Genomic DNA, 27,427 nt, shown 5'->3' with positions numbered 1-27,427 from the left:
ACAGGAGTCTTCCTCCATAGCCTTTGTGAGGGCAGAAACAACACAGGTAGTCATCAGCCCAGGCCCTAGGTTAGGGTGGGGCAATGGTGAGTCAGGTGCTTAGGCCCTCAGGCAGGGGCTAAGCAACAACAGTTTATCAACAGTGAGCCCAGGCCCTGGGTCCGAAGGCCTGGGAGAGGGGAGACTGCCACCCATAAGTTGGGGGATGGGGGAGCAGGCCCTCCCACTCCACTACGTCCCAGACTGGGGCCCTAGCAGCAGCAGAAGACCCACTGCTGTGTCAGTGGGGATCCTGGCTGCAACACACTGACATGGGTTTTGGTAATGTCACAGCCAGACTAGTGTCGGCTGTTCCTGGGCTACTTCCGGACTCCCCACTTGAGGTACCTGGGTCGGGGCGGTGTCCTCAGCGGGGTCCAGCACCCTGGGTTCCTTGGGATTGCTGGCGCTGGGCAGGCTTGGCAAATCCTCCAGGTAGCTGGCCTGGGGAAGACCCGGCCAGCCCTTGGGTCCACCGCAGGTCGCTGGGGCTTCCCAACTGGGAGGTAGGCCAGAGGCATCTGGTCTCCCTGGCGGCTGCTCCCTCAGTGAGCTCTGGGGTCAGGCCTTTATACAAGAAAGGTTTCTTCAGGTATGTTAGCAACAAGAAGAAAGTCAAGGAAAGTGTGGGCCCCTTACTGAATGAGGGAGGCAACCTAGTGACAGAGGATGTGGAAAAAGCTAATGTACTCAATGCTTTTTTTGCCTCTGTCTTCCCGAACAAGGTCAGCTCCCAGACTGCTGCACTGGGCAGCACAGCATGGGGAGGAGGTGACCAGCCCTCTGTGGAGAAAGAAGTGGTTCGGGACTATTTAGAAAAGCTGGATGAGCACAATTCCATGAGGCTGGATGCACTGCATCCGAGGATGCTAAAGGAGTTGGCGGATGTGATTTGACCATTATCTTTGAAAACTCATGGCAATCGGGGGAGGTCCCAGATGACTGGAAAAAGGCTAATGTAGTGTCCATCTTTAAAAAAGGGAAGGAGGAGGAGCCGGGGAACTACAGGCCAGTCAGCCCCACCTGGAAAAATCATGGAGCAGGTCCTCAAGGAATCAATTCTGAAGCACTTAGAGCAGAGGAAAGTGATCAGGAACAGTCAGCATGGATTCAACAAGAGCAAGTCATGCCTGAATAACCTAATTGCCTTCTGTGAGGAGATAACTGGGTCTGTGGATGAGGGGAAAGCAGTGGATGTGTTATTCCTTGACTTTAGCAAAGCTTTTGATATGGTTTCCCACAGTATTCTTGCTGGCAAGTTAAAGAAGTATGGGCTGGGTGAAAGGACAATAATGTGGATAGAAAGCTGGCTAGATCATTGGGTTCAACGGGTAGTGATCAATGGCTCCATGTCTAGTTGGCAGCCGGTATCAAGCGGAGTGCCCCAAGCAGGGGTGAGCTGGAGCCGGTTTGCACCGGTTCGCACGAACCGGTTGTTAAATTTAGAAGCAGTTTTAGAACCGCTTGTTAACTGGCTTCCCTGCGAGGGAAGCTTTGACGGGCTCTGGCTGGAAGGGTGTAATTCCTCCTCCCGGCCACAGGGGGGCGCTGCGCTTTGCTGCGGGAGCCATGTGGGCTGCCTCCTGGCCCAGTTGCTGCTGCTGCTGCTCCTCGGATCTCTGGCCCTGGGGCTCCTGCTGCTGCCTGGTCGGTCCCTGGCTGCCTCCGGCTGCTCCCCGCGTGTGAGTACCTGCATCTCCTGCCCACAGCCCCTGCCACAGCTCCTGCCCCTGCCGCCCACAGTCACCCCCTGGCACAGCCACCCCCAGCCGCAGCCATCCCCTGGCACAGCCACCTGCAGCTAGCCCCTGCCCCTGCCACAGCCCCTTCCACAGCCACCCGCAGCCACCCCCTGCCACAGCCATTCTCTGCCCACAGCCACCCTCTGCCCGCAGCTGCCCCCTGCTAGCCCCTGTCTGCATCACCTACCCATAGCCAGCCCCTGTTGCAGCCAGCCCGTGTCACACTCCCTGCCTCCAGCTAGCCCTGCCCCACGCCCCTGTCTGCAGCCAGCCCCACATCCACTGGTGCCCTGCAGTTCTCAGGGCACTAACCCTGCACACCTGCTTCAATGAGGGGGGGCAGGGAGCAGCTGGGACCCAGACATGTGCACATCCTAGGGTGACCAGACAGCAAGTGTGAAAAATTGGGACAGAGGGTGAGGGTAATAGGAGCCTATATAAGAAAAAGACCCAAAAATTGAGACTGTCCCTGTAAAATAGGGACATCTGGTCACCCTAGCACACCCCAAGGGAGTGGTGGGGACCCACACATGTGAAAAGGAGCTCATTTCTAGTTCAGGCCCATCTTTTTAAAAAAGAACTTTAGTAGGGTTAACATACGGCCGTATTTTCCTGGACATGTCCAGCTTTTCGGTTCTTAAATTGCTGTCTGGGCGGAATTTTTAAAATTTAAAAATTCCTCCCAGGAAAATATGGACATATGGTAACCCTATTGGTACAAAAAAGACATGCTCTGGCACATCTCTTAAATCAGAACTTTTTATAGAGAACTGGTTGTTAAGATTTTAGCAGCTCATCACTGGCCCCAAGGGTTGGTCCTGGGGCAGGTTTTGTTCAGTATCTTCATTAGTGATCTGGAGGATGGCGTGGACTGCACTCTCAGCAAGTTTGCAGATGACACTAAACTGGGAGGAGTGGTAGATACATTGGAGGGTAGGGATAGAATACAGAGGGATCTAGACAAATTAGAGGATTGGGCCAAAAGAAACCTGATGAGGTTCAGCAAGGACAAGTGCAGAGTCCTGCACTTAGGATGGAAGAATCCCATGCACTGCTACAGACTAGGGACCGAATGGCTAGGCAGCAATTCTGCAGAAAAGGACCTAGGGGCTACAGTGGATGAGAAGCTGGATATGAGTCAACAACGTGCCCTTGTTGCCAAGAAGGCTAATGGCATTTTGGGTTGTATAAGTAGGGGCATTGCCAGCAGATCGAGGGACATGATCATTCCCCTCTATTCAACATTGGTGAGGCCTCATCTGGAGTACTGTGTCCAGTTTTGGGCCCCACACTAAAAGAAGGATGTGGAAAAATTGGAAAGAGTCCACTGGATGGCAACAGAAATGATTTGTGGGTTGGAACACATGACTTATGAGGAGAGGCTGAGGGAACTGGGATTGTTTAGTCTGCAGAAGGGAAGAATGAGGGGGGATTTGATACCTGCTTTCTACTACCTGAAAGAGGATGGATCTAGACTCTTCTCAGTGGCACCAGGATGACAGAACAAGGAATAATGGGGAAGGTTTAGGTTGGATATTAGAAAAAACTTTTTCACTAGGAGGATGGTGAAGCACTGGAATGGGTTACCTGGTGGAATCTCCTTCCTTAGAGGTTTTTAAGGTCAAGCTTGACAAAGCCCTGGCTGGGATGATTTAATTGGGAATTGGTCCTGCTTTGAGCAGGGGGTTAGACTAGATGACCTCCTGAGGTCCCTTCCAACTCTGGTATTCTATGATTGATTTATACTGCCTGTGCCATGCCTGATGCTCTGGGATGTGGGCTCAGAGCTCCCTGGCTCCACCCACTCTGGTGTCCGGAGGGGTTCGTCTCTCTCTGGGGCATCGGGGACCCACACCGCCTCACTACCGTTAGTAATGAGCAATGAGGTCTTTTCTTTCTTTGAGATATGGGGCTTTCACAAGCCTAACTCCTTGTGTGGAGAGTAGATTCTGTGGCATTCACATGCTGTGTAATTTAAACTATATCAAGATGCCTGTCATATGAGGCACTAGTGCGGGTTTATAACTCTAAATAAATAAATGTGAAATAGTATCACACAGGTAAAGAGTCTTCAAGCCTACAGTGGGAATAGGAAAGGAAATGCATTGACCTGAATTTCTGTTTCTTTTTTTCTTGTTTAAACATGGTGTCTCTCCACAGCTTCCAAACATCTGTGGTCTTACATGTGTAGTGCATTCTGTCTTTGTAGGTACTGACATTGTGCAGTGGCTCATGAAGAACCTCAGCATCGAGGACCCAGGTAATATGACTGTTGAAACTGAACAACCTACTGTGTGTGTGTGTGTGGCATTAGATACTAGGTACCTGTCTGTCACTGAGTCTAGTGCTGATAAAGCAATGAGGTTGTAGTCATCAGGACAGAAGTGGGAAAGAAAGGGATATGAATCATATTTACTGTCCCTCAGCATATCCGTGAATTGTAGAACCTCCTCCTGCTAATGCCAGAATCCTATATAATACTTTCAAGCCATTTGTTAAACATTTACCTAGGTGAAAAGGCCTGTTTTGCTTGAAGACTGGGGCCCTGACTGTACACCTATGGGCAGATCCTCAACTTGTATAAACTTGCATAACTCTGAAGTCAATGGAACTTTGACAGTTTACATCAGCTGGAGAGCTATCCCCTGATGTGCAGCTTGCATGAGAGGGAATTGAAGTTGCCACTGGTGCTGCCAAAAGTTGCAGAGCAGCATCCCTCTGCCTCAGTGCATTTCTCTCCAAGTAAAGCCCTTTGTTCCCTTTTTAAAATTTGTTGCCATATTAATAAAGATGCTGTTAGCAGTGTAGCATTCCAGCTGTTTGTATAATTTAGAGAAATGATGGGATTCGCTGTGGGAATGGATTTCTTGTTAATGATAATGTACAGTGTGCTTTGAATTGAATTTCACAATGTAGAGCATTGAGACACCCTGTAAGCATCAACTTCTCCTCCTCCCCTGTGGGGACATTAAAATCATCAGGTTAACATTTTCAGTAGAGTCAACCAATACTATAAGGTTGGTTTTCACTTTTGTATAATGTGGTTGGAGAACTGAGGGGTACACCAAGTCTGACTCTGAGCCACCATAAGATCTGCTGAAAGCAATGGATTCCCTAGTGCAGCGGTTCTGAAACGTTAGTAACCTGAGGACCCCTATTTTGATTTAAAAATTTTGCTGCAGACCTCCAAGAGCCCTGCTCACCCCCAGGCCCCACCCCCACTCCACCCCTTCCCCCAAGGCCCCACCCCTGCCCCACCCCTTCCTGCCCCCACTCCACCCCGCCCCTCCTCTTCCCTGCCTCTTTCTGCCCACTCCCTCTCCTGCCCCCATTCCCCCTCCTGTCCCTCCCGCCCAGTGCCTCCTGCACACGGGGAAACAGTTGTTCCCTGGCATGCAGGAGGCACTGGGAGGGAGGGGGAGAAGTTGATCAGCAGGGCCCATGGACCCCCTGGACGACCCTTGCAGACCCCAGTTTGAGAAACGCTGCCCTAGTGTACATCTGTCTGACAGATTTTCTACTGTTTTCTTTCTTTCCCTCTCACAGTGGAAGCAATACACATGGGAAGTCTTATAGCAGCACAGGGCTATATCTTTCCAATCTCAGACCATGTTCTTACCCTGAAAGATGATGGGACCTTCTATCGCTTTCAGGTAGGTGAGCCCTCTGCTTCCTACATTGTTGCTTCTGTTATCACTGAAGTGTTTACCTGTACACTGAGTGCTGTTGAAGTTCATACAATGCAAAGATCCCTATACTTATTGAGGCCATTTGGGCACAGCCATGAAGTACCAGTGAAGTCCCTTTAAGAAAGTTTGTTCTACAGTCCCGAAGTATGTTTATCTGAATCAAAACCCCAAATCTTGAGGTAAGTCGTTTTCAGAATCTGAACCTGGGCCTGAATTTGGTAGCTAGTTTTCTATGTGTAATGGGCTGGACCAACACCAAGATCCAAACACATGCAAACACTGAAGTGTTAGAAATCTGCATCCAGTTCCATGCGCAGTTTTATATTAGGTTAGTTGGATCATCTTTCAGTTAAAGCATAGGTTTGGAAGTCAGGAGATCAGGGTTCCAGTTCTGGCTCTGCCACAGAGTCTCTGTGACCTTGGCAAAAATCATTTAAATGCTCCATGCCTCAGTTTCCCCATGTTGACTCTGTTCCCAGTGTCATGTTTAACTGCAGGGCCTAGTTATTTTACACATCCTTCCTGAAATCTGCTGATCCAAGGCTTCCCTGTTAATTCACTGATTGGGATCCCAAAGCTCCTTTTCTATAACAGATTGTCTATTATTGAAAATGACCAGGAAAGAACAAAGGTGGAGCTGGTTGTGTAAAGTTTCAAACTGAATTTGTTTCCACCTATCATATGGTCCATAGTAATGCTAATAATACCGGAATACCTGGCTTTTCTATAGCACTTTTCATCCATAGAGTTCAAAGCACTTTGCAAATATTTTATCATTATCCACATTTTACGGAAGGGAAGCTGAGGCTAAGGGAGGTGAAGTGACTTGCCCCAGGCTAACTAGCAGCCTGCATCAGAGCTGGGAATAAATTCCAGGGCTCTTTCCGCTAGGCCACTGGTCTTCCTGTCCTCTCTCTTCTGTTTACTGCTGCCTTCTCCATCATCTAACTCCTCCCTTCCTTCTGTGTTGCCCTCTGTTGAGCTTTTATTGAAAAGGCTTTCATCTCTGCCTCTGTTGCCACTAGCTCCCGCTGCCCTACTGCTGCATGTTGTTTTCACTTAAGAAGCAGAAGTGTAGATTAATTACCAAATAGTCATTAACTCACCTGTACAGTTGTACTTTCCCACTGGGCCTCATTAAAAGACCTATCAAGAAAGGGTCATTAGCAGGATGTCATCGCCAGCTGTCAAAAACTCCTACCCTCCACCCTGTCAGCCAGGTTCCAACATCAGGGTCATGTTTAACTCTCTTTCCCCATTTTCATCCCACATATGCACTGTCACCAGATCATGTTGTTTTTTCCTTCAGTGTCTTTTGCTCTAAAACAGTGGTCACCAACTAGTAGATTGCGATCGACTGATCTATCCTGGAGCCTCTGCCTGTCGATCGCGATCTCCTGCTGGTAAAAGTCCGGCGATGCAGTGGGGCTAAGACGGGCTCCCTGCCTGCCCTGGCCATGCGCCGCTCCTGGAAGCGGCCAGCACGACCCTGAAAACCTGGCGTGGGAATGCAGGGGTCTCTGCACTGCTCCTGCCTGCAAGCACTGTCCCCACAGCTCCCATTGACCGGGAATAGGGAACTGTGGCCAATGGGAGCTGTGGGGGCAGTGCCTGCAGAGAGGGGCAGCACACGGAGCCTCGTGCCCACACCCCAGGGGCTGCAGGGTCATGCTGACCGCTTCCGGGAGTGACTTGGGGCCGGGGCAGGCAGGGAGCCTGCCTTAGCCCTGCTGCGCAGCTGACTGGGAGCTGTCTGAGATAAGTGCTGGCTGGTGGGAGCTCACACCTCTCCCACACCCCAACCCACAGCCCTGAGTCCCCTTCTAGAGCCAGCACCCTGAACCCCCTACCCCAGCCCTGAGCCCCTTCCCAGAGCCAGAACCCTGTATCCTCTCCTGCACCCCAACACTCTGACCCAGCCCGGAGTGCCCTGCTGCACCCAAACTCCCTCCCATAGTTTGTACCCATCACCCACTCTTACGCCCCAAACCCCAGCCCCAGGATCAGCCCAGAGCCCCCTCCCGCACTCCGAACCCCTTGGCCCCAGCCCTGAGCCCGCATCCCCTCCCACATCCCAACCCACTGCCCCAGCCTGGTGAGAGTGAGTGAGAGAGAGTGGATATTAGGAAAAACTTTTTCACTAGGAGGGTGGTGAAGCACTGGAATGGGTTACCTAGGGAGGTGTTGGAATCTCCTTCCTTAGAGGTTTTTAAGGTCAGGCTTGACAAAGCCCTGGCTGGGATGATTTAGTTGGGGATTGGTCCTGCTTTGGTCCCTTCCAACCCTGATATTCTATGATTCTATGAGAGTGAGTGACGGAGGGAGGGGGGATGGAGTGAGTGGGACAGGGTCTTGGGGAAAGAGCGGGGCCCCAGGGAAGGGGCAGGGTAGATCCTGGGTTGCACTTAAATTCAAAAAGTGATCTTATGCGTGAAAAGGTTGGAGACCACTGCTCTAGAACGTTGTCTACCCATTGGTCATCTCTCAATGCCCTGCCACATATTTTGCCTCAGTCATTCTACACAAAAATATTCTGCTAGAATCACTTTCCTATTCCACTAATCTGAATATATCAGCCACTTGTCTTCGCATGGAATGTGTTAGGGTAGGTGTGACCGGAGGGCCAGAGGAGCCACACTGAGGTTACTCAGTTAGGGTGAACTGCAAAGCTGGTGAATATTCCAATACTTAGATTTACCAAGCCAGCATAAAACAGCTTCTGTAATACCTTACTGATTACCCAGAAGCCAACAACACAGTTCCCTTAAATCAACCCAGCCTCAGGCCTCCACCCAGACACCCAAGTCAACTATGATGAGGATTACTGAAAATCTTTTTCATCATATAAGAAAGTTCTACCAATCCCAAAGGATCGGACACATTACCTCCCAGGTTAATGAATATTTCAGATCTTACCCAAATACATGCTTACAGACAATTGTTATTATCTAAACTAAAATCTATTAAAAAGAAAAGAGATACAGAGTATTAAAAGATCAGTATAGATACAGACATGAGTATAGTTCTGAGATCAGATTCATAGTAGAGATGGTGAGCTTTGTAACTGCAAATAGTTCTTTCAGAATTAGTCCATAGGTTATAGTCCAATGTTCATATTCAGGGTGATCCAGATAGGACTGGAGTTCTCAGTTTTAGGATTTAAGTTTCCCCTGCATGAAGCATCAAGCAGATCTGAGATTAAAAGGATAAGGACACAAGACATTTTTATACAGTTCCAGGCCTTTTTTTGACAGCTCAGCGTCCTTAGGAGAACAATAGGCAATCGTGGAGACTTTGAAGTAGACCTATTTCCTAAGTATCACTGGTAATGAGCTACATGGATTAACATAAGGCAATTGCCTGTTCTTCCACCATTCTCAGGTGATTTGCTATACATTTCAAAGAGAGATGAATATAGTGATATTACTGTGTTTACAGTTCATTTAAATGTTAAGATGTCCTTTTGATCTCTGAATTAACAGAATACAGCATAGACAGGGACTATTTGACTACATTAAGAACAGGAGTACTTGTGGCACCTTAGAGACTAACAAATTTATTTGAGCATAAGCTTTCATGGGCTACAGCCCACTTCTTCGGATGACTACATTAAATGACTACATTATTAACCTCTAACAAAATATGAGTACACACAAACAATGAATATCACTTCTAATTTCTCACAATATAGGTTTGCATTTTAAAGTTCTAGCGTATCTACCATGGAATGGCCCTCATTACCATTCGCATACTTTTCTAATATGTCTCTAGAGGTTGGATCTGGGTCATTTATTCTGCAGGATTTAACCCTTTCTGGCCATGCATCATACTTTGTATAAGATTTGTTGCAATTATGTAACAGTGGTAGCAAAAATGTTTTGCATGGTCATATTTTAATCAGATAATGTCACAGTAGGATTTGTACTAAATATTTTTCGACACCTCCATGTGCTCATTAACAGTTCCTTTCACTGCTCCTTGGCACAAAGATATGTCATCTTCATTCATGCAAAGTGCTATGCCCACCTTTGGCAGAGAAGTTACTCTTTCGTGCACATTAAAACTGCAATGTAACTACCATGTAGTTAATATTATTGTAATTAATTGTAGCAGAAGGTTTAAGCTGGGTGGTTACAGTGTTCTCTCCTGAGCAGAATGGAAAACCAGTGATGTTAGTTTGGGTCCTGCTTTCAGAACTACAATATTAGATGGGGTTTTGAAACTGGGAAAATCAGTTTTGCCTATTCTTAATCTGAATTGTATTGTCCGGTTAATTTAGAATGTAAATTGGGGCAGGAGACTGTATCTTCCTCTGTTTTGTACAGTACCAAGCACATTAACAGTGCTCAAAACCCAATGATATGTACAATGTGTAAAAAGGTCACAGGAATGTTCTCACACTCCTTAAAGATGGCTCAAGGTAAAAGCAGGTTCTTTTGGAGTGAGGAAGGTTGCCGGGGGATGTGCGAACAAGCCGATACTCAAATGTAGGGGTGAGGGTGTCTAAAGATAATCTCAATATTAGGAACCCTGAATCTGTGTATTGGTCTCTTCATCTATCCCTAGGCACTGAATGCAGAGAAAGTTTGCCGATACCCTACTGATGGCCCAGTCCTGTGTCCACTGAAGTCAATTGCAGTATTTTCATTGACTCCATAAGAATGGGGATTGGACTTTAGACTGTCAAGGGCATCATAATATTTATAATTTTCAGTTGCATTAATGTTTGTTATTTAAGCTTAAATGAATATAAATATAAATATGATGTGCTGTTTTTCAGGCCCCATACTTTTGGCCTTCAAACTGCTGGGAACCAGAAAATACAGACTATGGTGAGAATAAAATATTCTAGTTTTTGAAAATTCCTGTTGAAAGTGTCAGAAGTAACACTGTTGCCCTGTAGAAATTGTTTATTAGTGGTCTACAACATTTCACGCTCAGAGTTTCCTCTTCAACTCCAGATAAGGGCCATATTACATGCCATCCTTTCATTAGGTGAAATCCCAGCTCCATTGAAGGCAATGGGAGTTTGCCATTAACTTCAGTGGGGCCAGGATTTCACCCATTGAGTAGCACCTTTCTTCTCAAATAGTCCTACTGATTTTAACAGGACTATTTAGGGCGTAAGATGATAGTCAATGTGAAGGTATAAGTAATCTCCCTTGTAAGAATTAGTAGGGTCTAGTAGCATAAAGATTGCTTCTGAGGTGGAATACTCTCTGATCTGTAGCTCAGTTTGAACTATTAGTCAATAAATGTTAATCCTGTTTGGGCTGGCTGCTCAATAAACAGTTATCTAACCAACAATAGCATACCATTAGCAGTGTCAAACAAAAATTAAGCTTTTCTGATACGTGGCATTAAAAACATGAAAAGGGAAAATACATTTAAATTACCAGATGATAACTGGTGACAGAAGAATAACAATGGTTTATGAGCTAATAAATCACAGTACCCTATATTAAACAGCTGAGTGGCTGAGGACAGGAATAATGCATAAAGAAAATACAGCAGTGTTGTCCTCTTTAGCTGTCCCTGTGCATTATTGCTCTCCTGTAGAACTACACTGTTCTCATATCTACATGATAAAATCAGTTATTCCATCCCACTGTGGCATTGGCAGAGGAAGTGAATGCATCTGTGTGCTCCTAAAACAAGGGCTTCTGGAAATGTTTCTTTAAAAGATCTCTCAGTAACTAAGGCCAATTTATAACCAAAAAAAATAATAATTCCCCCCCACCGCCCCAGACAACAATCATTCATCATTGTGGATTTTAGAAATAATATTTGGTAGAGTAAACGGGAAGCCCATAACTGTGTGTAGAGCTCATTTGCAATCCCCACATACAGTGATAGTTATTAACATCTTTCTATGTTTGCCTAAGTGTAGGGAACATCTATGAAAAGTCACAGTAATGTTAATTATTTACAAAGGCATTTCTAAATATTTTAATGGTAGCCACTGTATATGATGTATGTGCACAGTTACACTGAAAATACTTTCTGTACGTATCATAGTAACTATCTGGAAACAGAAGATTTTTTTCAGTAGCATTAAGTAAAAAACTGGATGTAGAAGCAATGCATTGTATGTAATAGTGCCCCTCAAAGAAAGGCCTTCTGTGACCTGCCCCAAGGCTGCAAACATGCTGTGGATGCATTAGCTTTCACGTATCCAATATCAGCATTTGTGTATCACTTAGGCCATGTGGATTCTTCAGAATCCTGAATAAAGCCCAAAGTGGCAGTTTTCAGCTACACCCAAATAAAACTGAAGTCTCAGTAGCTGTCTATACATTTTTTTTACCTGCATTTTTGATGCCTCAAAGACATTGATGGGGCTGAAACTGGCCTTCTGATGATAGTTCAGTCCCTGGAATGTGGAAATACCCTGAGATGACTAGATCTGGATTTATTTTGACCCTATAAATGGCTTCCAGAAGAAACTACTGTTGAAATATATAAATACCAAGAATAACAATACTTGAATTAATCCAGTATGGTCACTGTGCCTCTATTGCAATATCTGAATCTCCTCAGTAGAGGTAGTTGAAAATATTCTGTCAATTTTTAACAGAAAATTGGGTTTTTAAATAAATGAAGGTTTTTTTTGTGGAAAGTGTCTGTTTCAACATTTTTATTTTTTCAGAAAATCAAAAATCTATGTTTTTCAACGAAAAGTTGACATTTTCTATTGAAAATTTTGATGAAAAAAATAATTTCTCTCAGACAAAACCCTATTTTCTGAGCAGTTCTACTTCTATAGACTGTGGGTCAGATTGTATCCAGCCCTGAAAGAGATTAGGAGAGGGTGTAAAATAGGGACTTTTACCACATTCAGATCCAGGTTCAGATTTCAAAGACCCCAAAGATTGGAGACCTGGGTCCATATTATGTAATTTGGATCTTAATCTGAATTTGACACAGCTCCTGTGTAGGGTGAGATTCTGTGTTCTGGTTTCAGTCCATAATAGAGGTGAGGGGCCAGTTGCAAAGTCCTGATGCTAACTGCCTCAGAATGCAGGATGGTACAGAATACACTGGGCCCATATCAACCCCCAGTATATACACTCACAGCAATTGCTATGATAACTGGTTTTGGTGTTGGACAAAACAATGATTTTAAATGGGAATAAGCAAGTGGAGCTGATGGATCTTAAAGCAATGAATCAAATCCAAAGAGGCACTCAGCTCCTCCCAGGATTTAGCTCAAATTTTTAGTTTCGTATCAATAATCTGTAGGGTGACTAGACAGCAAGTGTGAAAAATCAGGACAGGGGGTGGAGGGGTAATAAGAGCCTAAAAAAGAAAAAGACCCCAAAATCGGGACTGTCCCTATAAAATCGGGACATCTGGTCACCCTAATAATCTGAATACTTTTTCAGTAAACAAGGGAAGGAAATGCAGAAGATATACAGGGCCACTCGCAAGAACAGTACTCTCACTCTCTGTGCTCTAGCTGGGAGAAGGATGCTCAAAAAGGGGGTGAGGAAGCAACGGGGTGATGGCTCTGACCCCTTCCACACCAGCTGTGGAGCATGGCCAATGCACTAATGAGAGCATCTTTCACCAGCCCCAGTAGCAATTATGCCTTTCTGAGACTCGACTCCTCCTTGGGTTCCTCCCCATACTCAGGGCTTTGTTGATAAAGCCATAATATAGCCCATAAAATGCAAGCAGAGCTGAGTCTAAATAAAATGGCTTTTTTCATGCTTATTAATTGAGATGTCTCCAGATCTTTAAAGGTTATATCCTCCCGTGAGACTTGAGACCCCTACTGTGCACAGGAAATGCTAGCTAGGTATCTAGCTCTATCATGCCTAAGGTCAGGTTTAACTATGTGAATGAACAATGCATGCACAACAATGTTTTTGGTTGGTTTTTTTTTCATCCTGTAGTAACTGCCTTTTTCTGAATTGTTTTCATTATGGCTCTCCCCTTAGCCATCTATCTTTGCAAGCGGACCATGCAGAACAAAGCTAGGCTGGAGCTGGCGGATTATGAAGCCGTAGGTATACTGATGTTACAGTTCATGGGGCGGGAGCAATGCTTTCTTCAAAAACTGAATCTTTCTTCTTAGTGATTTGAATTCACCTTTAGCAGGGAGCTCTCTATTTTATTATCACTATTATTTTATTATTTTATTTTATTTATTTTCAAAAGATTCTATTGGTTAATTCTTGAGAGAACGTCGAACTCCTAAACGAGGATGTCCTTGATACGCATTTTAGTGCCTCACCTTTAAGTATCCACAGCATACTCCTTCAGAGATATGGGACAAGTTGCACAAGAGCTTACACTGCGGCTGCTTTTCTGGTTAGCTTTTGTCTTTCCAGGAGCCAGTGGGATGATAAATGTTTAGATATATTACAAGGTTAGCATTCTTGGACAATTACATTGCCACTGATGCATATCTCATATTTGTAGACTCTCAAAGGAACGATTTTCAAAAAAATGAATTTGAGCTAAATTTTCCAAATTCCATATACAGGCATTAGCTATGTTTAGTAAAGAGGCATTGTCAGGCTAAAAAGCAGACATGTGAAAATGCCCTTAACCTATGTTACAAGTCATTCACTTTTTGCATTACTCTGAATGTAGGCAATGAAAGCATTCTAGCCAACTGCACTTTTGTTTATAATCAGGCGCTAGTCAATCTAATTTTCAGGTTCTGCTTTACTAGCTCAACAGAGTAGTGGTTGAGTTTCAGATACTTCAGTGGAATGTTTGAAAAATTGTTACTATTAGAAATGTTTTTTAATTTTATGAAATCATTTGTATTGGTCTTAGGTTTTGTTTTAAAACAAACAAACAAAACTAATTTCCCCCTCCTTCCTCGTTGTTATAAAATCTAAATTTGGGAGCAAATGTGACCTAGCAGTGACCTGTTTAATATATCTAATTCATAGCCTAGCCTGTCCCCATCATGCCACAGATGTGCCCTGTACTGACTAGAGATAAAGAAAGAACCCTGTATTGATTGCTTTTGCACACAAGGGACTATGTATGCTCCATTGGATCCTTGCACACAAGTCTTGTTGATGACAATAGGAATGGTATATAAATACACCGAGGACAAAATATGGCCTTCAGTGCCTGACTGGAGTCATGCTGCTGCTGAATCCACATAGGGACTGCATTTCCATGTACAGTAGGAAATAACAGTAGACAGTATTTTCTAGCGACAGTATACTGAGTTAAATTCTGCTCTAACACTAATCTAAATCTCTCATTGGGCCAGAGAGAGAGTGAGCATAACTCTCTAGCCTAGCCTAGCAATGTCAAGGGAGACCCAGGCTCCAGTCCATACTCCAATGTCTATGTGTGTATTTTATAAAATATGGAAAAAATTCAACAGGAGAGATTGGAAAAGGCCCATCCCAGAGAACTGTATAGCCAAATGGTTAAGGCAGTCTCTTGGAAGGTGGAAGACCTGCGTTCAAGTCCCTGTTCTCAGTTGGCAAAGCTGAGATTTCAACCCAGGTTTCTTGCATTCAGGATGAGTGCTCTATCCATTGGGCTCTTGGCTATAAGGGCACCACCTCTTCCTCCTGTGTTTTATACAGAGCTTGATCCAATAGAGGTAGGTGGCGAGATGCCTAGATTGAGGATCTCACTGATGCTTCAGCACTGAGCAGCTCAGTGGCGTCAGAATTTGGGAAGATTTGCACATAGCCACCAGAAGAAATAAAGGGCTTGTCTACATGGGAAGTTGCGTGGAATAAGCTAGGGCAGGGATCAGCAACCTTTCAGAAGTGGTGTGCCGAGTCTTCATTTATTCACTCTAATTTAAGGTTTCACGTGCCAGTAAATACATTTTAATGTTTTTAGAAGGTCTCTGTCTATAAGTCTATAATATGTAACTAAACTATTGTATGTAAAGTAAATAAGGTTTTTAAAATGTTTAAGAAGCTTCATTTAAAATTAAATTAAAATGCAGAGCCCCCCCAGACCAGTGGCCAGGACCAGGGCAGTGTGAGTGCCACTGAAAATCAGCTTGCGTGCCACATTTGGCAGTCGTGCCACAGGTTGCCTACCCCTGAGCTAGGGTATGACTTTAAAGTGCACTAGCTGTTCTATATGAACTCTCCATGTGGGCACCCTTACTCTGCACTAACAGTGCCTTTTGTGCAGTGTAGCTTATCCATTTTTAAGTTACTAAGCTAAACCTACAAAGGAACTTCTAGTGTGAAATAAGAGTGTCCCCATGGAGAGTTAGTGCAGAATAGCTAGTGCACTTTAAATTCACACCCTAACTTACTCCCTACTAACTTCCTAGTCCTCCGGCCCTAGGGGACTTTGCAAGCAGAAATGTAGGCAACTAGGGAATGTAAGTCCCTTCAGGGGTAGGCAGCAACCAGGCAGTGATTTTGAGGATCTAAATTTGGGACTTAGGCACCTAAAATGGCAGTTAGGAGCCTAAATTCCTTTGTGGATTTAGGCCACAGATTCCATCCCAGTAATGCTACCCTTGAACAGCAGACAAGCTGTGGAATATTAAAATCCATATGCACTGTATATCCTTTTGCTGATTTGCTGCTTCTGCATATCTCCAGTTTCATTATTTTTAAAAAATTATAATTACTCAGTCACCTGACTAACTAAATTCTATAACGATCCATTATAAAAAACAAAAGGCCTGTTTAGCACCAGCATTAGCACCCACACTTGCACTCATGCAATAAAGCTACAGTACTAAGTACTTTTACATTCAAGTATCTATTGAGAATAGTAATGCTCTAATGATGGCAAACAATTAGATCTTGATTTTTCTGTCATTTTCTCATTTATTACATGATTAGAGATCACGTCTGAATTGCAAACTTGCCCTCTTAATTAGAGACAGGAAGATGATAAGGGCATCAACTCTTCTGCATGCACATTCATAGGGTCCCTATGTTTCTACTGGTAAACCATAGTATGGCCTGGAAGATTAAGTTCAGATGCCCTTATATTTTTTTCCCCTTGTTGGCCAAATATAAGCCCGATTCTTCTCTCAGTTACACCAGATTTACCTGGTGTCATTCCATTGACTTCAGTGGAGTTACTCCTGATTTACACCAATATACAGTGGGCATAGTTAAGTTTTCTTTTGCCTCCTTACCAGCTACTGCTGATTTCCTGACCCCATAATTCAGGAGAGCATCCCAAATCAGGACGACACTTAAGCATGTACTTAAATTAAGGCATATGATTAAGTCACATAGAATTCAATGCGACTTAAGCACATGCTCAAATGGTCTCCTGAATGTGTATGAACTTAGACTTATGTATGTTTGGACTTCTGGGGTAAATGAGTAAAATTCTATGGCCTGTTATACAGGAAGTCAGACTAGATTATCTAATGGTCCCTTCTGGCCTTGGAGTCTGTGAATTTATGAACCAACATGTTCATGTTGGGGGGAGGGATAGCTCAGTGGTTTGAGCATTGGCCTGCTAAATCCAGGGATGTGAGTTCAATCCTTGAGGAGGCCATGTAGGGATCTGGGGAAAAAATTGGTCCTGCTAATGAAGGCAGGGGCTGGACTAGATGACCTTTCAAGGTCCCTTCCAGTTCTAGGAGATTGGTATGTATGTGTTTAAGTGCTTTCCTGAATTGGAGCTATAGCAATAATGGGCTATAGTGATAGAACCAATAATATCTTACCAACCAGTAAAAAGTTAAAACAGTTTAACCCAGAGTGAGTTAGAAGAGAAGAAGAGGATCAGGCTAATAGTGTTCTATGTCTCCATACCTGTGTGTGTGTGTGTGTGTGTCTAAATTTGACTTCAGAATACCTGTCAGTGTTATGAAGTTAATTTTAGAAATGGGCTTAAACTTGGAATTCGAGCCATGTGCCAAACCCCACCTTACATTCTGATCAAGTTCAGATCCAGCTCCAAACTTTGTGGCTCAGGCCTCTCACTGTAATGGTCATGGAGCAGAAACTTAAACTGTACCTCAGACTTAGACAAAGTTTGGATCTGGATCCAGACTTAAGCAGCTTGGGCCGATCTCTAGTTATTTCCATTGTCCTGACAAATAATCAGTTTCCTTTCATGAATTGCCCTGACAATACCCAGACTTCAGTATGCTGCACTGTGGAATGCCTTCAGGGTTAATAATCCACTGAACAACTGAGGGATGGTCATCCTTTATGAAACAAATAAGGCCAGAGAATATCCTTCCTCCTTCCCCACCCAGCCACCCCACAAAAGCAAAGCATGCAGGTAGCAGTCAGCTGCTATCAGAACGGGAAGTTGTCAGTTCCAAAAACTTTCACAGTGGAAAGTACACTGAGGAATACGTGGAAACAAGTCCAACACTGTTTTATTAGTAGAGCTCTGGCAGTCTGTTTCACACCCTGTTACAACTCCTGCTTTGGTCCTTCCTGTTTCTGCTATGTGGTGGCTTGAAAGGGGGACACACACCATTGCATTCACAGTCATATCATATTTTGCCTACTGAGACAATTTACCAATATTAATTTCAGTGTTTTGAGCTTTCCAGGTTAAAAAAAAGATGCAATAATTTAATTTGTAAACTTCAGTTGTAATTAGTGTGATTAATTGTTTTCTTTGTTTGCTTCTCTTATCAGGAAAACCTAGCAAGACTGCAGAGAGCTTTTGCAAGGAAGTGGGAATTCATCTTTATGCAAGCAGAGGCCCAAGTGAAGTAAGTTATTCCCAGTTCAGTGAACTGGAGGAGTCCTTAGAGTTTTGCTGGGGAAGGGGATTGGATTAAGACAATGTTTCCCAGTTAGAGCCTTTACCAATAAATCCCGAGTTTAGTTTTGGCAAATTCTAGTCCCTGTCACACTGGAAACAGCATAGGGCTAATTCACAAGATCACATACCGTGAGGAAAAAATGCCAGGATAAAGATGGGTCTAATCATCTGTGCGCAGGTCTGGAAGCCAGGAACTCCTGAGCTTCTTGCTCTTGTTCAAGTCTCTTGCCATTTGTGCCTCAATTTCCCACTCGGTATAAGTGGGAAGAATAATACCTACCAGGCAGGTGTATGAGTTAATGTTTGTAAAGTACACCTCTACCCCGATATAACATGACCCAATATAAGGCGGGTTCACATACAACATGGTAAAGCTCTGACATGCTGCTCTGAGCAGCGTGTTAAGGGTGTCGGGCCAGGCCAGGGCTGAGGGGTTTGATAAGGGGCAGAGGGTCTCGGGGGCAGTCAGGAGCTCCCCCCCAGAATCTGGGGGGCAGGAGCTGTGGGAAGGCACTTTTGGGGGCCCCTCAGTCCCAGAGTGGCCCGGGGATTAGCGGGGGGTTGGGAGCAGCCTGCTCTGCTTCCCTCACCCCGGCCCCAGCCGTGTCGCTCGGGGGAGGGGGCTTGAGGGAAGGCATCCCCCCCGCACTCACCAGCAGCAGCGGAAGCAGAGCCTCCCGGCCCCAGCCCGCTCCACTCCGCCAGCTCCCAGCCGCAGCGCTCTGCTTCCCGCCACAGGTGAGTACGGGGGGCGTCCTTTCCCCAGCCTCCCCGCACTCACCTGCAGCGGGAAGCGGAACACCATGGCTGGGAGCTGGCAGGGTGGAACGGACTGGGGCCGGGCTGCTCTGCTTCCTGCCGCTGCCAGTGAGTGCCTGTGAGGGGGCGGGGTGTGTGGATAGGGGTCGGAACAGTCAGGGGACAGGGAGGTTGGGTAGGGGGTGGGATCCTGGGGGTGATTAGGGATGAGGGTCTCTGAAGGGGGCGGCCAGGGAACAAGAAATGGGGGGGGCAAAGCAAGTTTGATATAACACGATCTCACCTATAACGTGGTGAGATTTTTTGTCTTCCAAGGATCGCGTTATATCGGGGTAGAGGTGTACTTTGAAGATAAAAAGTGCTGCCATTTCTGCAGTAGCTATGCAATTGGGCTTCACACAGTACATTTGTTTTATAAATATCCCCAATTATTTTTCCCGCTGAATAAATCAAATCCCAGAAAACTCAGTTCTATTGTATCCATACTAAGTGACCTCCTTGTGCTACCAAATCATTGTGGACTATTATGTAATACTTCCATAAGGCTTACTCATATTTTACAAGTACTTTTTTTTTACCCTCCTTCTCCTGTCATTCCACCCAGAACTGGGAATCTTCAGTTTACCTTCTATTTACTGATGATCACAATGTGCAGTCTCTTAGTAGTATATGCAACATGACATTGTTACTTTCACAATATGTGCATGGTTCTGGGTTTGTGAAAGTGGGGTGCTTAGAAGTCTGCATGTCCGTGTTGCAGAAGGAGTTGTCGCATGTGAAAACTACAAGGAAGGTGAAGGTGACATATTAGTTATACAGAATATGCATATTTTGTATTCTTGGGAAACACCGAAAAAGCAGAGGGAATTTGCACTTTCAGAATCAAACAGCAAAACAAATGTTACAAAATAAAAAGAGATTGCTATTTCTTATTATGTATGTGTATATATGCAAGTGTGTGTATCTATATTTGTAGTACTTCGTTGATTAACACTGTAATTACATTGTAATTATGGACCATTTAAGAACATGGTAATTATCCTTAAAATAACATGGTAATTAAGGGATTATTTCAGTTCAGAGTGCTGGTATTCTGATGAGATGAGAAAATTGGAAGTTACAATAATAATTAGTCTTTGAGATGCTTAAAGGTTCACTGCCAAGATAAAAATCATAATTTTGTTTGATTATGTACTTCTGTCACTAGTAGCATAGATCATTACAACTGGAAGGATTTTAAGTCTTGTTTTCTTTTCACTATCAATGATGTTTGTTTACTTTTTCTCCATTTCATTCACTTGGAGCAATAAAAATCAACTGGTTGCTCTCACTTCTTGTTGCTAATTGGCTTCATTTCTTGGTTTTCAGACACTACTCCAGTGCTGTTTGGGCTTAGGTTTCCAGCACTGCAGAGTAAGATTTAAATTGAAAAACTACAAGCATCTGGAAACAGTCCTTGTCATATCAAGTTTTGTACTCCCCTCCCCCATCTCGCATATAGAATTCCATTGGTGTATTTACCTGTAGGCTGGACATGCCAAAGCCCTGGGCAACATTGAATGAGCAGTAATATTCAATGTGGACTTCAGTGAGAGCTGTGGTCACTTTGTGTTTTGAAAATCAGGCCACCTGCTTAGTGGATTTAGTTGCAATGCTTGAAAATCATGGCCTTAATGCAATTAATTATATTGTATTTTCATAATTCAATATTTCTAATTTTAAAAAAATTGTAATCAATTGCACATTCTTGGAGATTGTATATATAAAAAAGCCCAGATCCTGGATTGTGTTGCAACCATTTTATGTTTTACTACTAGAACAAAGCAGCCCTAAAGTCAGTGTAACCAGCCACAGGAGGATTACCCACTATGAGCATGGGAATCTTCGAGTGTTGTAAAGCTGGCATAACATCTCCTATTCAATCCCGTACACCTTTGTCTGGCATAAGGGGCTAGGCTGGAAGAAAGTGGGCTGAATCTGAGGGCTTGTCTTCACTACGGGGGTAAGTTGACCTAAGTTACGCCACTCCAGCTTAGGTCGACTTACCCTGGTGTCTTTACTGCGCTGCATTGACGGGAGACACTTTCCCATCGACTTACCTTACTCTTCTCGGGGAGCTGGCGTACCGGAGTCAACTGGAGAGTTCTCTGCTGTCGATTTAGTGGGTCTTCACTAGACCTGCTAAACTGACACCCACTGCATCAATTGCAGCAGCGTCGATCTCCCCAGTAGTGAAGACAAGCCCTGAGTCTCTTATCCTCCGCTGCCATGCCCTCGGCCCATTGACAGCCACCTGAAGGCTGCTCTGACTTTATGCTAGGTGACCCAGAACTGGGGGAGCACAAAGCCTTTGCATGCCGCCCTCCCAGGTTGCACTATGTGCTCCTCATCTGCAGCCAAGGATCTGGGTCATTGTCTCAGCCTTATGATGCTATGTTCCAAGAGCTGATGTTATAATTCCATGTATATGTCTGGCTGTGGATCAACAACTGGTCACAACCTCTCCAACCAGGGGTGATGGTGATAAAGACAAATAACTAATAACCCCCACAATGATGGGTTTTCTTCCAACTACTACTTTAAATTATCATTTAAAAATAGTGTCAGTAAAGATGCTGAATTGAGAGCTTTAGAAACAGACATCCTCTGTAAAGGAACAAAACAGGTAGAGCATATGTAGTGCCAGTGTAGGCTTCCACCACACTCTTCCATCAATATGCTTCAAACATGTTCTGAAGGGACCACATTATGCTTAAGGGGGATTGTTCATTCTCCTTGTCCCATTCAGTCTCTGACTTGTCTTCTGAAATTCCTTAAAAGGGCCAGTTTTGATGGTGCTACTGGTATTTATGGTGTGGGGGATCTGACCATGAGAAATTTGCAATAATTCTGTTAGTATGTCCCATGTGGAACAATTTTGTGAAATCATGTGTTTATCTGACTTGTTGGACCCTGATACAGGACAGCCATTAAGTTTATGCGTAACTTTTAAGTAAACAGACTTCAGGGGGACTCCTCACATGTTTAAAAAGTTAAGCACCAACTTAAGTGCTCCGCTTGACTGGGACTGGGAAATCTGGTGTCAGGAAAGCTATTCGTTGCCAGGTGCAGAGCAGATGTTAACAAAAAAGTTCTCTCAGTAAAAGCAAAAGATCCCTTTCATCAGGCTGGTGGAATGACCACACAAATCACTTGGCATCTGCAATCTGACATTTCTGTATGGAAAAATGTGTGACTAGAACAGGAGTACTAGAATTGCTGTCAATCGGGTCCAAAAATCCAGGGGGAAACTGGGAGCAAGTCAGAAAAGTGAAGTCGTGGATTGTTTCATTTCTTTATTTTCCCAGAATTGACAGAAAAAAGGATAAAACTGAAAGGAAAATTTTGGACAGCCAAGAAAGAGCATTTTGGGATGTGCACAGGCCAGTGGTAAGTCTCTTTTTAAATTACGCTCCTTAGCAAAGCTAGTGATGTTGGATACACTGCATGGAGAGGTTAGCTTTAAAACTGCTGAACAGATTTTCTTCACATTTCAATTGTCTATTAGGAGATCTTCAGAACAAGCCAAGTTTGAACAAAATTGTTTCAAAAGTTTTAGATTTGTGCATGCACATCATTTTTTATTTGAACATAAAGTATAAGGGTAAAGGTTCTTTTTTTCTTTTCATAAGTAGAATTCAAAAGCAGTTAAACCAGTTTTGTTCAAGTTTTCTAGAAAAACTCAACTTCAAGCTGAGACCAAGTAATTTCAGCCTGAAAGGAATTTGTGTGCTGAAATTGTATGCTGAAGTTATGAGCAAATGAATTGGATGCTGAGATTCAACTTAATTAACATGTGCAGTTACTGATTAACAAATATGATTTATAGTACACACCTTAAAGAAAGCATCTTGAAAAAGATCCTATTATGTATTTTTGTAACAATATTTATGCTGCAAGCAAAGGATAAAAACTCTGTTTTTTATTATTGCTTTCCAGTGGGAGGAGGTGGTATGTACATTGTTAACATCAATGGTAATATTATGAATGTCCCTTTCTTAGCCAGGCTGCGTGAACACAACAGAAATGGACATCAGAAAGTGTCGACGTATGAAAAACCCACAGAAGGTCAAAAAGGTCAGGGTTGGTTGTTTTTTTTTCAGAACAGTAACAACTATGTTTTACACCAACAGTATATTGCATCTTTCAAATGAGAATTTCAAAGTAATTTACAAATATTAATTAAGCCTCCACATTTGTAAGTAAGTTTATTATGTTCATTTTACAAATGCACAGGTACCAGACCAAGTCTTGGCAGAGTTGAGAACAGCCCTAGGGAGTTCTGTAGCCACTAGACAGCACTCTTTTTCAAATTAAGACCTGATTATTTTTTCTTTTGCCTGGGGTAGTCATCATTTTAATTTTGTGACTACAGAGCTCCCATTTTAACAAATATAGGCAAACATAAATGAACTGTTGCATATCAGCATGATGGTCCCAAACACATCAATATGCTGGCTATTAAATGACGACATAACCTTTCAATGTTTCATACAAATGTCAAATAAAAAAAATTGAACAAAAAGATGCCTGCTATTGCCTTCAGTACCTGACAAATAAATGCACTACCAGTGATTTGATGGTGTTTTTCTGTTTTGTTGTTGCTATTGTTTTTTAAGGTTTTTGGAAAACTTAAATTGATGCCAAATTAACCCTTTTTTCAGTGTATCACAGCCTCAGGATTAAAAGTTATTTCCCTAAGTTCTCTTAAAGTTGTTTAGTATCATGTTTAGGAGACAATTCAGTTAGAATTGGATTTCCACCCCTATCTTTTCCTGCCCCCCATCTCATTTACTGATCCCTACAAACATAAACACACATACATAACTTCATGCACAAGGCAGTCTCCCTGAAGCCTGTGTACCCTGAAAAATGCATAACAACCGAAGTATCACTTCTCAAATATAAATGTCTCTATTCATTGTGGAAATGCAATAGACTTGTAGAGTAGAGCAAAAAACAGTTATTTTATATCTAGATAAGAGTGCTTGACTGAAAATTAGGTAATTTATAATAAGCAAGCAGATATTGAGAAATTTTGAAGTAAGTGTCAAAAGATGCAAATTCACAGAGATGAAGCCTTCATCAAAAATATGAGCTTCATAAAATGTAGAAGTTTCACTTTTGCCACTAACATACTAAGGCCTTGGCTACTCTGGCGCTTTACAGCGCTGCAACTTTCTCGCTCAGGGGTGTGAAAAAACACACCCCTGAGCGCAGCAAGTTACAGCGCTGCAAAGCACCAGTGTAAACACTGCCCCAGCTAATCCCCACGGGGAGGTGGAGTACCGGCAGCGCTGGGAGAGCTCTCTCCCAGCGCTGGCGCCGCGACCACACTAGCACTTCAAAGCGCTGCTGCGGGAGCGCTCCCACAGCAGCACTGTACGGCTGCAATTGTAGTCATACCCTAAGGTAGGGAATCAGAAGACAAACCCTCTCATGTACCTCTGATTATCAGGCCGAGATTTGTATTTGTTCTCAGTTGGGCTCGTCAGAGAGAAATCACAATTTTCAATTAACACAGCTACAGCTATTCACCACTCAGGTATTTGTATATACAACCTCATGTATTAACTTTGTTCCAGATTTATGAGTTATTGATCTTTGAAAAGGCAACAGTAGACAGTTGCTGGCTCCTTACTTGACTGTTTTCATGCACAGATTTTCTTTACATGTGCAACAATAAAGCTCTGTAATTTTTCGTGTTATTTGTTTCAGTCAGTATATGGGGTTACAGAAGATGCTCAATCCCAAAGCCCTGTACATATGCCGTCCCAACCCATACGAAAAACTACAAAAGAGGACTTCCGAAAAAAAGTAAGTAGACCATCTTAGAACAACTCCTCCAAGAACTGAGTACATTATTTTCAAAAAGATGTTTATATTTGTATTGAAATATCAATAAAGCCAGAAAAATGCTTGTTTCCTGGTGCAAAACAACGGAAATGTAAGGTGATGTTGGCATGCTTTGAACAAAGTAGAATGTATTAAAAGCTAAGTATGAAAGGGGACATGCAGATACATTGAGATGAATGCTACATGCCATATTCTTTTTTCAAATTAACAGCCCAAAATTCCACTCACCTTACATGCCCACAGACAGCATTTCCCATAAAATGTTACAAATTTTTCTGTGCAGGTTTATTTTAAGTAATTATACCTTTCAAAAATGTTTCAGTCATCCAGTCAGGGAGCACATGCAATGCCATGTGACTTTGGTGACCAACAACATGCCACGAATAGCAAATAGGCAACACAAACAGTTTGTGAACAACCCACGGTCTGAAAATTATGTTCCAGAATATTTGGCAAATACTTGCAAAGAATGAATGCATTCAACAAAAATCAGGATGGGTTTGCAAGCAACCCGCAGCCAAAAACTAAACCAAATTTATAAAGAATTTTGTGTGTGTTGTACTGTCTCTAGCCATAGTTTTGCCTCTCCTTCAGGTCACCAGGGATACTCAAAAAGTGGGCGGTATTGATAAGGGAGGAGGATTATCCAAAGCAGCTGAAGGTTCTGCTCATTCAGTGCTGCTTCCACAGGCAGGGCTTCCAGGGAACTTCCAGTAGGAATAAACGCTATTTTCTGTAGTAGAACCCCCCAGGGAAAGGCAGGCACTGTACCACCAATGTGTAGCAAGGGCTGAATATTAAGGGGGTAATGCAGTTATGATCAGAATCCCTGCAGCGCACAGCCAACCCAGCGAATGCAGGCAGGGAGGGGCAACTTACATGTCCCTGTTCCAGCACAAGTAAACCTGTCTCACTGTTGTGTTCTCTGACACCCGGGAGAGAACACATGGTTATTCCTTGCAAACTGATGTGTCACTTGAAATGCAAAGCCAAGACTGCATTGTGGCACAATCAGTGGATGCTCTAGAAAGGAGCGCCGGAACCTGTGTAGAAGTGGAAGGGGCACTGGTGCCACAACTGTGGCCGTACCCCCGCTGCTCCCTCTCTTCCCTCAAGGCCCTGCCCCGGCCAGGATGCCTGAGAACAGCCACCCTGGGCAGGTGGTGGGTCTGGGGCTCCCAACAGTGTCCTGGGCTCTCTGGAGGGCTCTTACCACAGCCCGGCTCCAACTTGTGGGGGAAACAGGAGGAGCAAGGGGCTGGGCCCTGTGGCAAGGCAGGGCTAAGGCCCACCTCACCCCCCCTACTGGGAAGAGGTTAGCATTGCTAGCAGGGACTGCCCTTTGGGCAGGGAGCTGATCACCTTATGAGCTCCCCCACTGTGAAGCGCAGCCCCTGCCACCACCTCTCCGCACCTACCCGACTATGCTCATGTTAAAAAGTGGGGGGGAAGAATTGCCCCCCTGGCCTCTCCAGCACCCCTGGCTCTAGATCTGCTGGGTTGTTAATCTCTTTTAATCGTCATCTCTTTCCTCAGATAACCTTTCTGAATGTGCAGATAGACAGACACTGTTTAAAAATGTCCAAAGTAGCTGAAAGGTGAGTTTCTTGATTTACATTATTATAATAAGAACAGGAGTACTTGTGGCACCTTAAAGACTAACAAATTTATTTTAGCATGAGCTTTCGTGAGCTACAGCTCACTTCTTCGGATGCTGTAGCTCACGAAAGCTCATGCTAAAATAAATTTGTTAGTCTTTAAGGTGCCACAAGTACTCCTGTTCTTTTTGCGGATACAGACTAACACGGCTGCTACTCTGAAATCTGTCATTATTATAATACGCTCTTGTTGATTTAGTATTTCTGTTTGTCATCTCAGATGATCAAATTTGACATTTTTCCATAAAGTTATGGTGCAAGGCTCTGTACAAAGGATGAAAACAGTTCCATTTCAGTTACAAAATTTCCTCGTTCATTTTGTATGAAAAATAATTTGTTTTTTACTGCTCTTTACTCCTGTTAGCCAGAGCAGCTCTGGGAGAATGAGCTGGATACTCTTCTGAATCATGCATCACCTATAAAATTGCCAATGCAATTTCAATTGTAGGGCCAGATTCTGGCCACACTTACAGCTTTTCAACCTCAATGAAGACACTAGGGTTGTACCTGTGCAAACCAAGCATTATTTTAAGACAGTGGTTCTCAACCAGGGATCCATGTACCGCTGGGTTACGCAGAGGTCTTCCCAGGGATGCGTCAGCTCATCTAAATATTTGCCTAGTTTTACAACAGGCTACATTAAAAGCACTAGTGGAGCCAGTACAAACTACAATTTCATTACCAACAATGACTTGTTATATACTGTACACTGAAATGTAAATAAAATATTTATACTCCGGTCAATTTATTTTATTATTATATGGTAAAAATGAGACCGTAAGCAATTTTTCAATAATAGTGTGCTGTGACCATTTTGTATTTTTATGTCTGATTTTGTAAGCAAGTAGCTTAAGTGAGGTGAAACTTGGGGGTACTCAAGACAAACCAGACTCCTGAAAGGGGTACAAGAGTTTGGAAAGGTTGAGAGGTACTGTTT

General features: G+C 43.7%; 1 protein-coding gene across 1 annotated transcript in view; it reads left to right on the top strand.

Moving 5' to 3' along the window:
• RGS6 (regulator of G protein signaling 6) overlaps nucleotides 1-27,427 on the top strand; it is a 171,323-nt gene that overhangs the window by 59,294 nt on the left and 84,602 nt on the right. Inside the window, exons 2-10 of the mRNA XM_045015021.1 lie at nucleotides 3,991-4,041; nucleotides 5,328-5,434; nucleotides 10,251-10,302; nucleotides 13,414-13,478; nucleotides 18,049-18,125; nucleotides 22,285-22,366; nucleotides 22,979-23,053; nucleotides 24,695-24,793; nucleotides 26,369-26,430. Of these exons, the coding sequence (XP_044870956.1) occupies nucleotides 3,991-4,041; nucleotides 5,328-5,434; nucleotides 10,251-10,302; nucleotides 13,414-13,478; nucleotides 18,049-18,125; nucleotides 22,285-22,366; nucleotides 22,979-23,053; nucleotides 24,695-24,793; nucleotides 26,369-26,430 (670 nt within the window). The remainder of the gene's footprint in view (nucleotides 1-3,990; nucleotides 4,042-5,327; nucleotides 5,435-10,250; nucleotides 10,303-13,413; nucleotides 13,479-18,048; nucleotides 18,126-22,284; nucleotides 22,367-22,978; nucleotides 23,054-24,694; nucleotides 24,794-26,368; nucleotides 26,431-27,427) is intronic.

Source organism: Mauremys mutica, chromosome 4 (assembly GCF_020497125.1).
Source record: "Mauremys mutica isolate MM-2020 ecotype Southern chromosome 4, ASM2049712v1, whole genome shotgun sequence".
NCBI lineage: Eukaryota > Metazoa > Chordata > Testudines > Geoemydidae > Mauremys > Mauremys mutica.
This window is presented reverse-complemented; position numbering and strand designations above follow the sequence as displayed.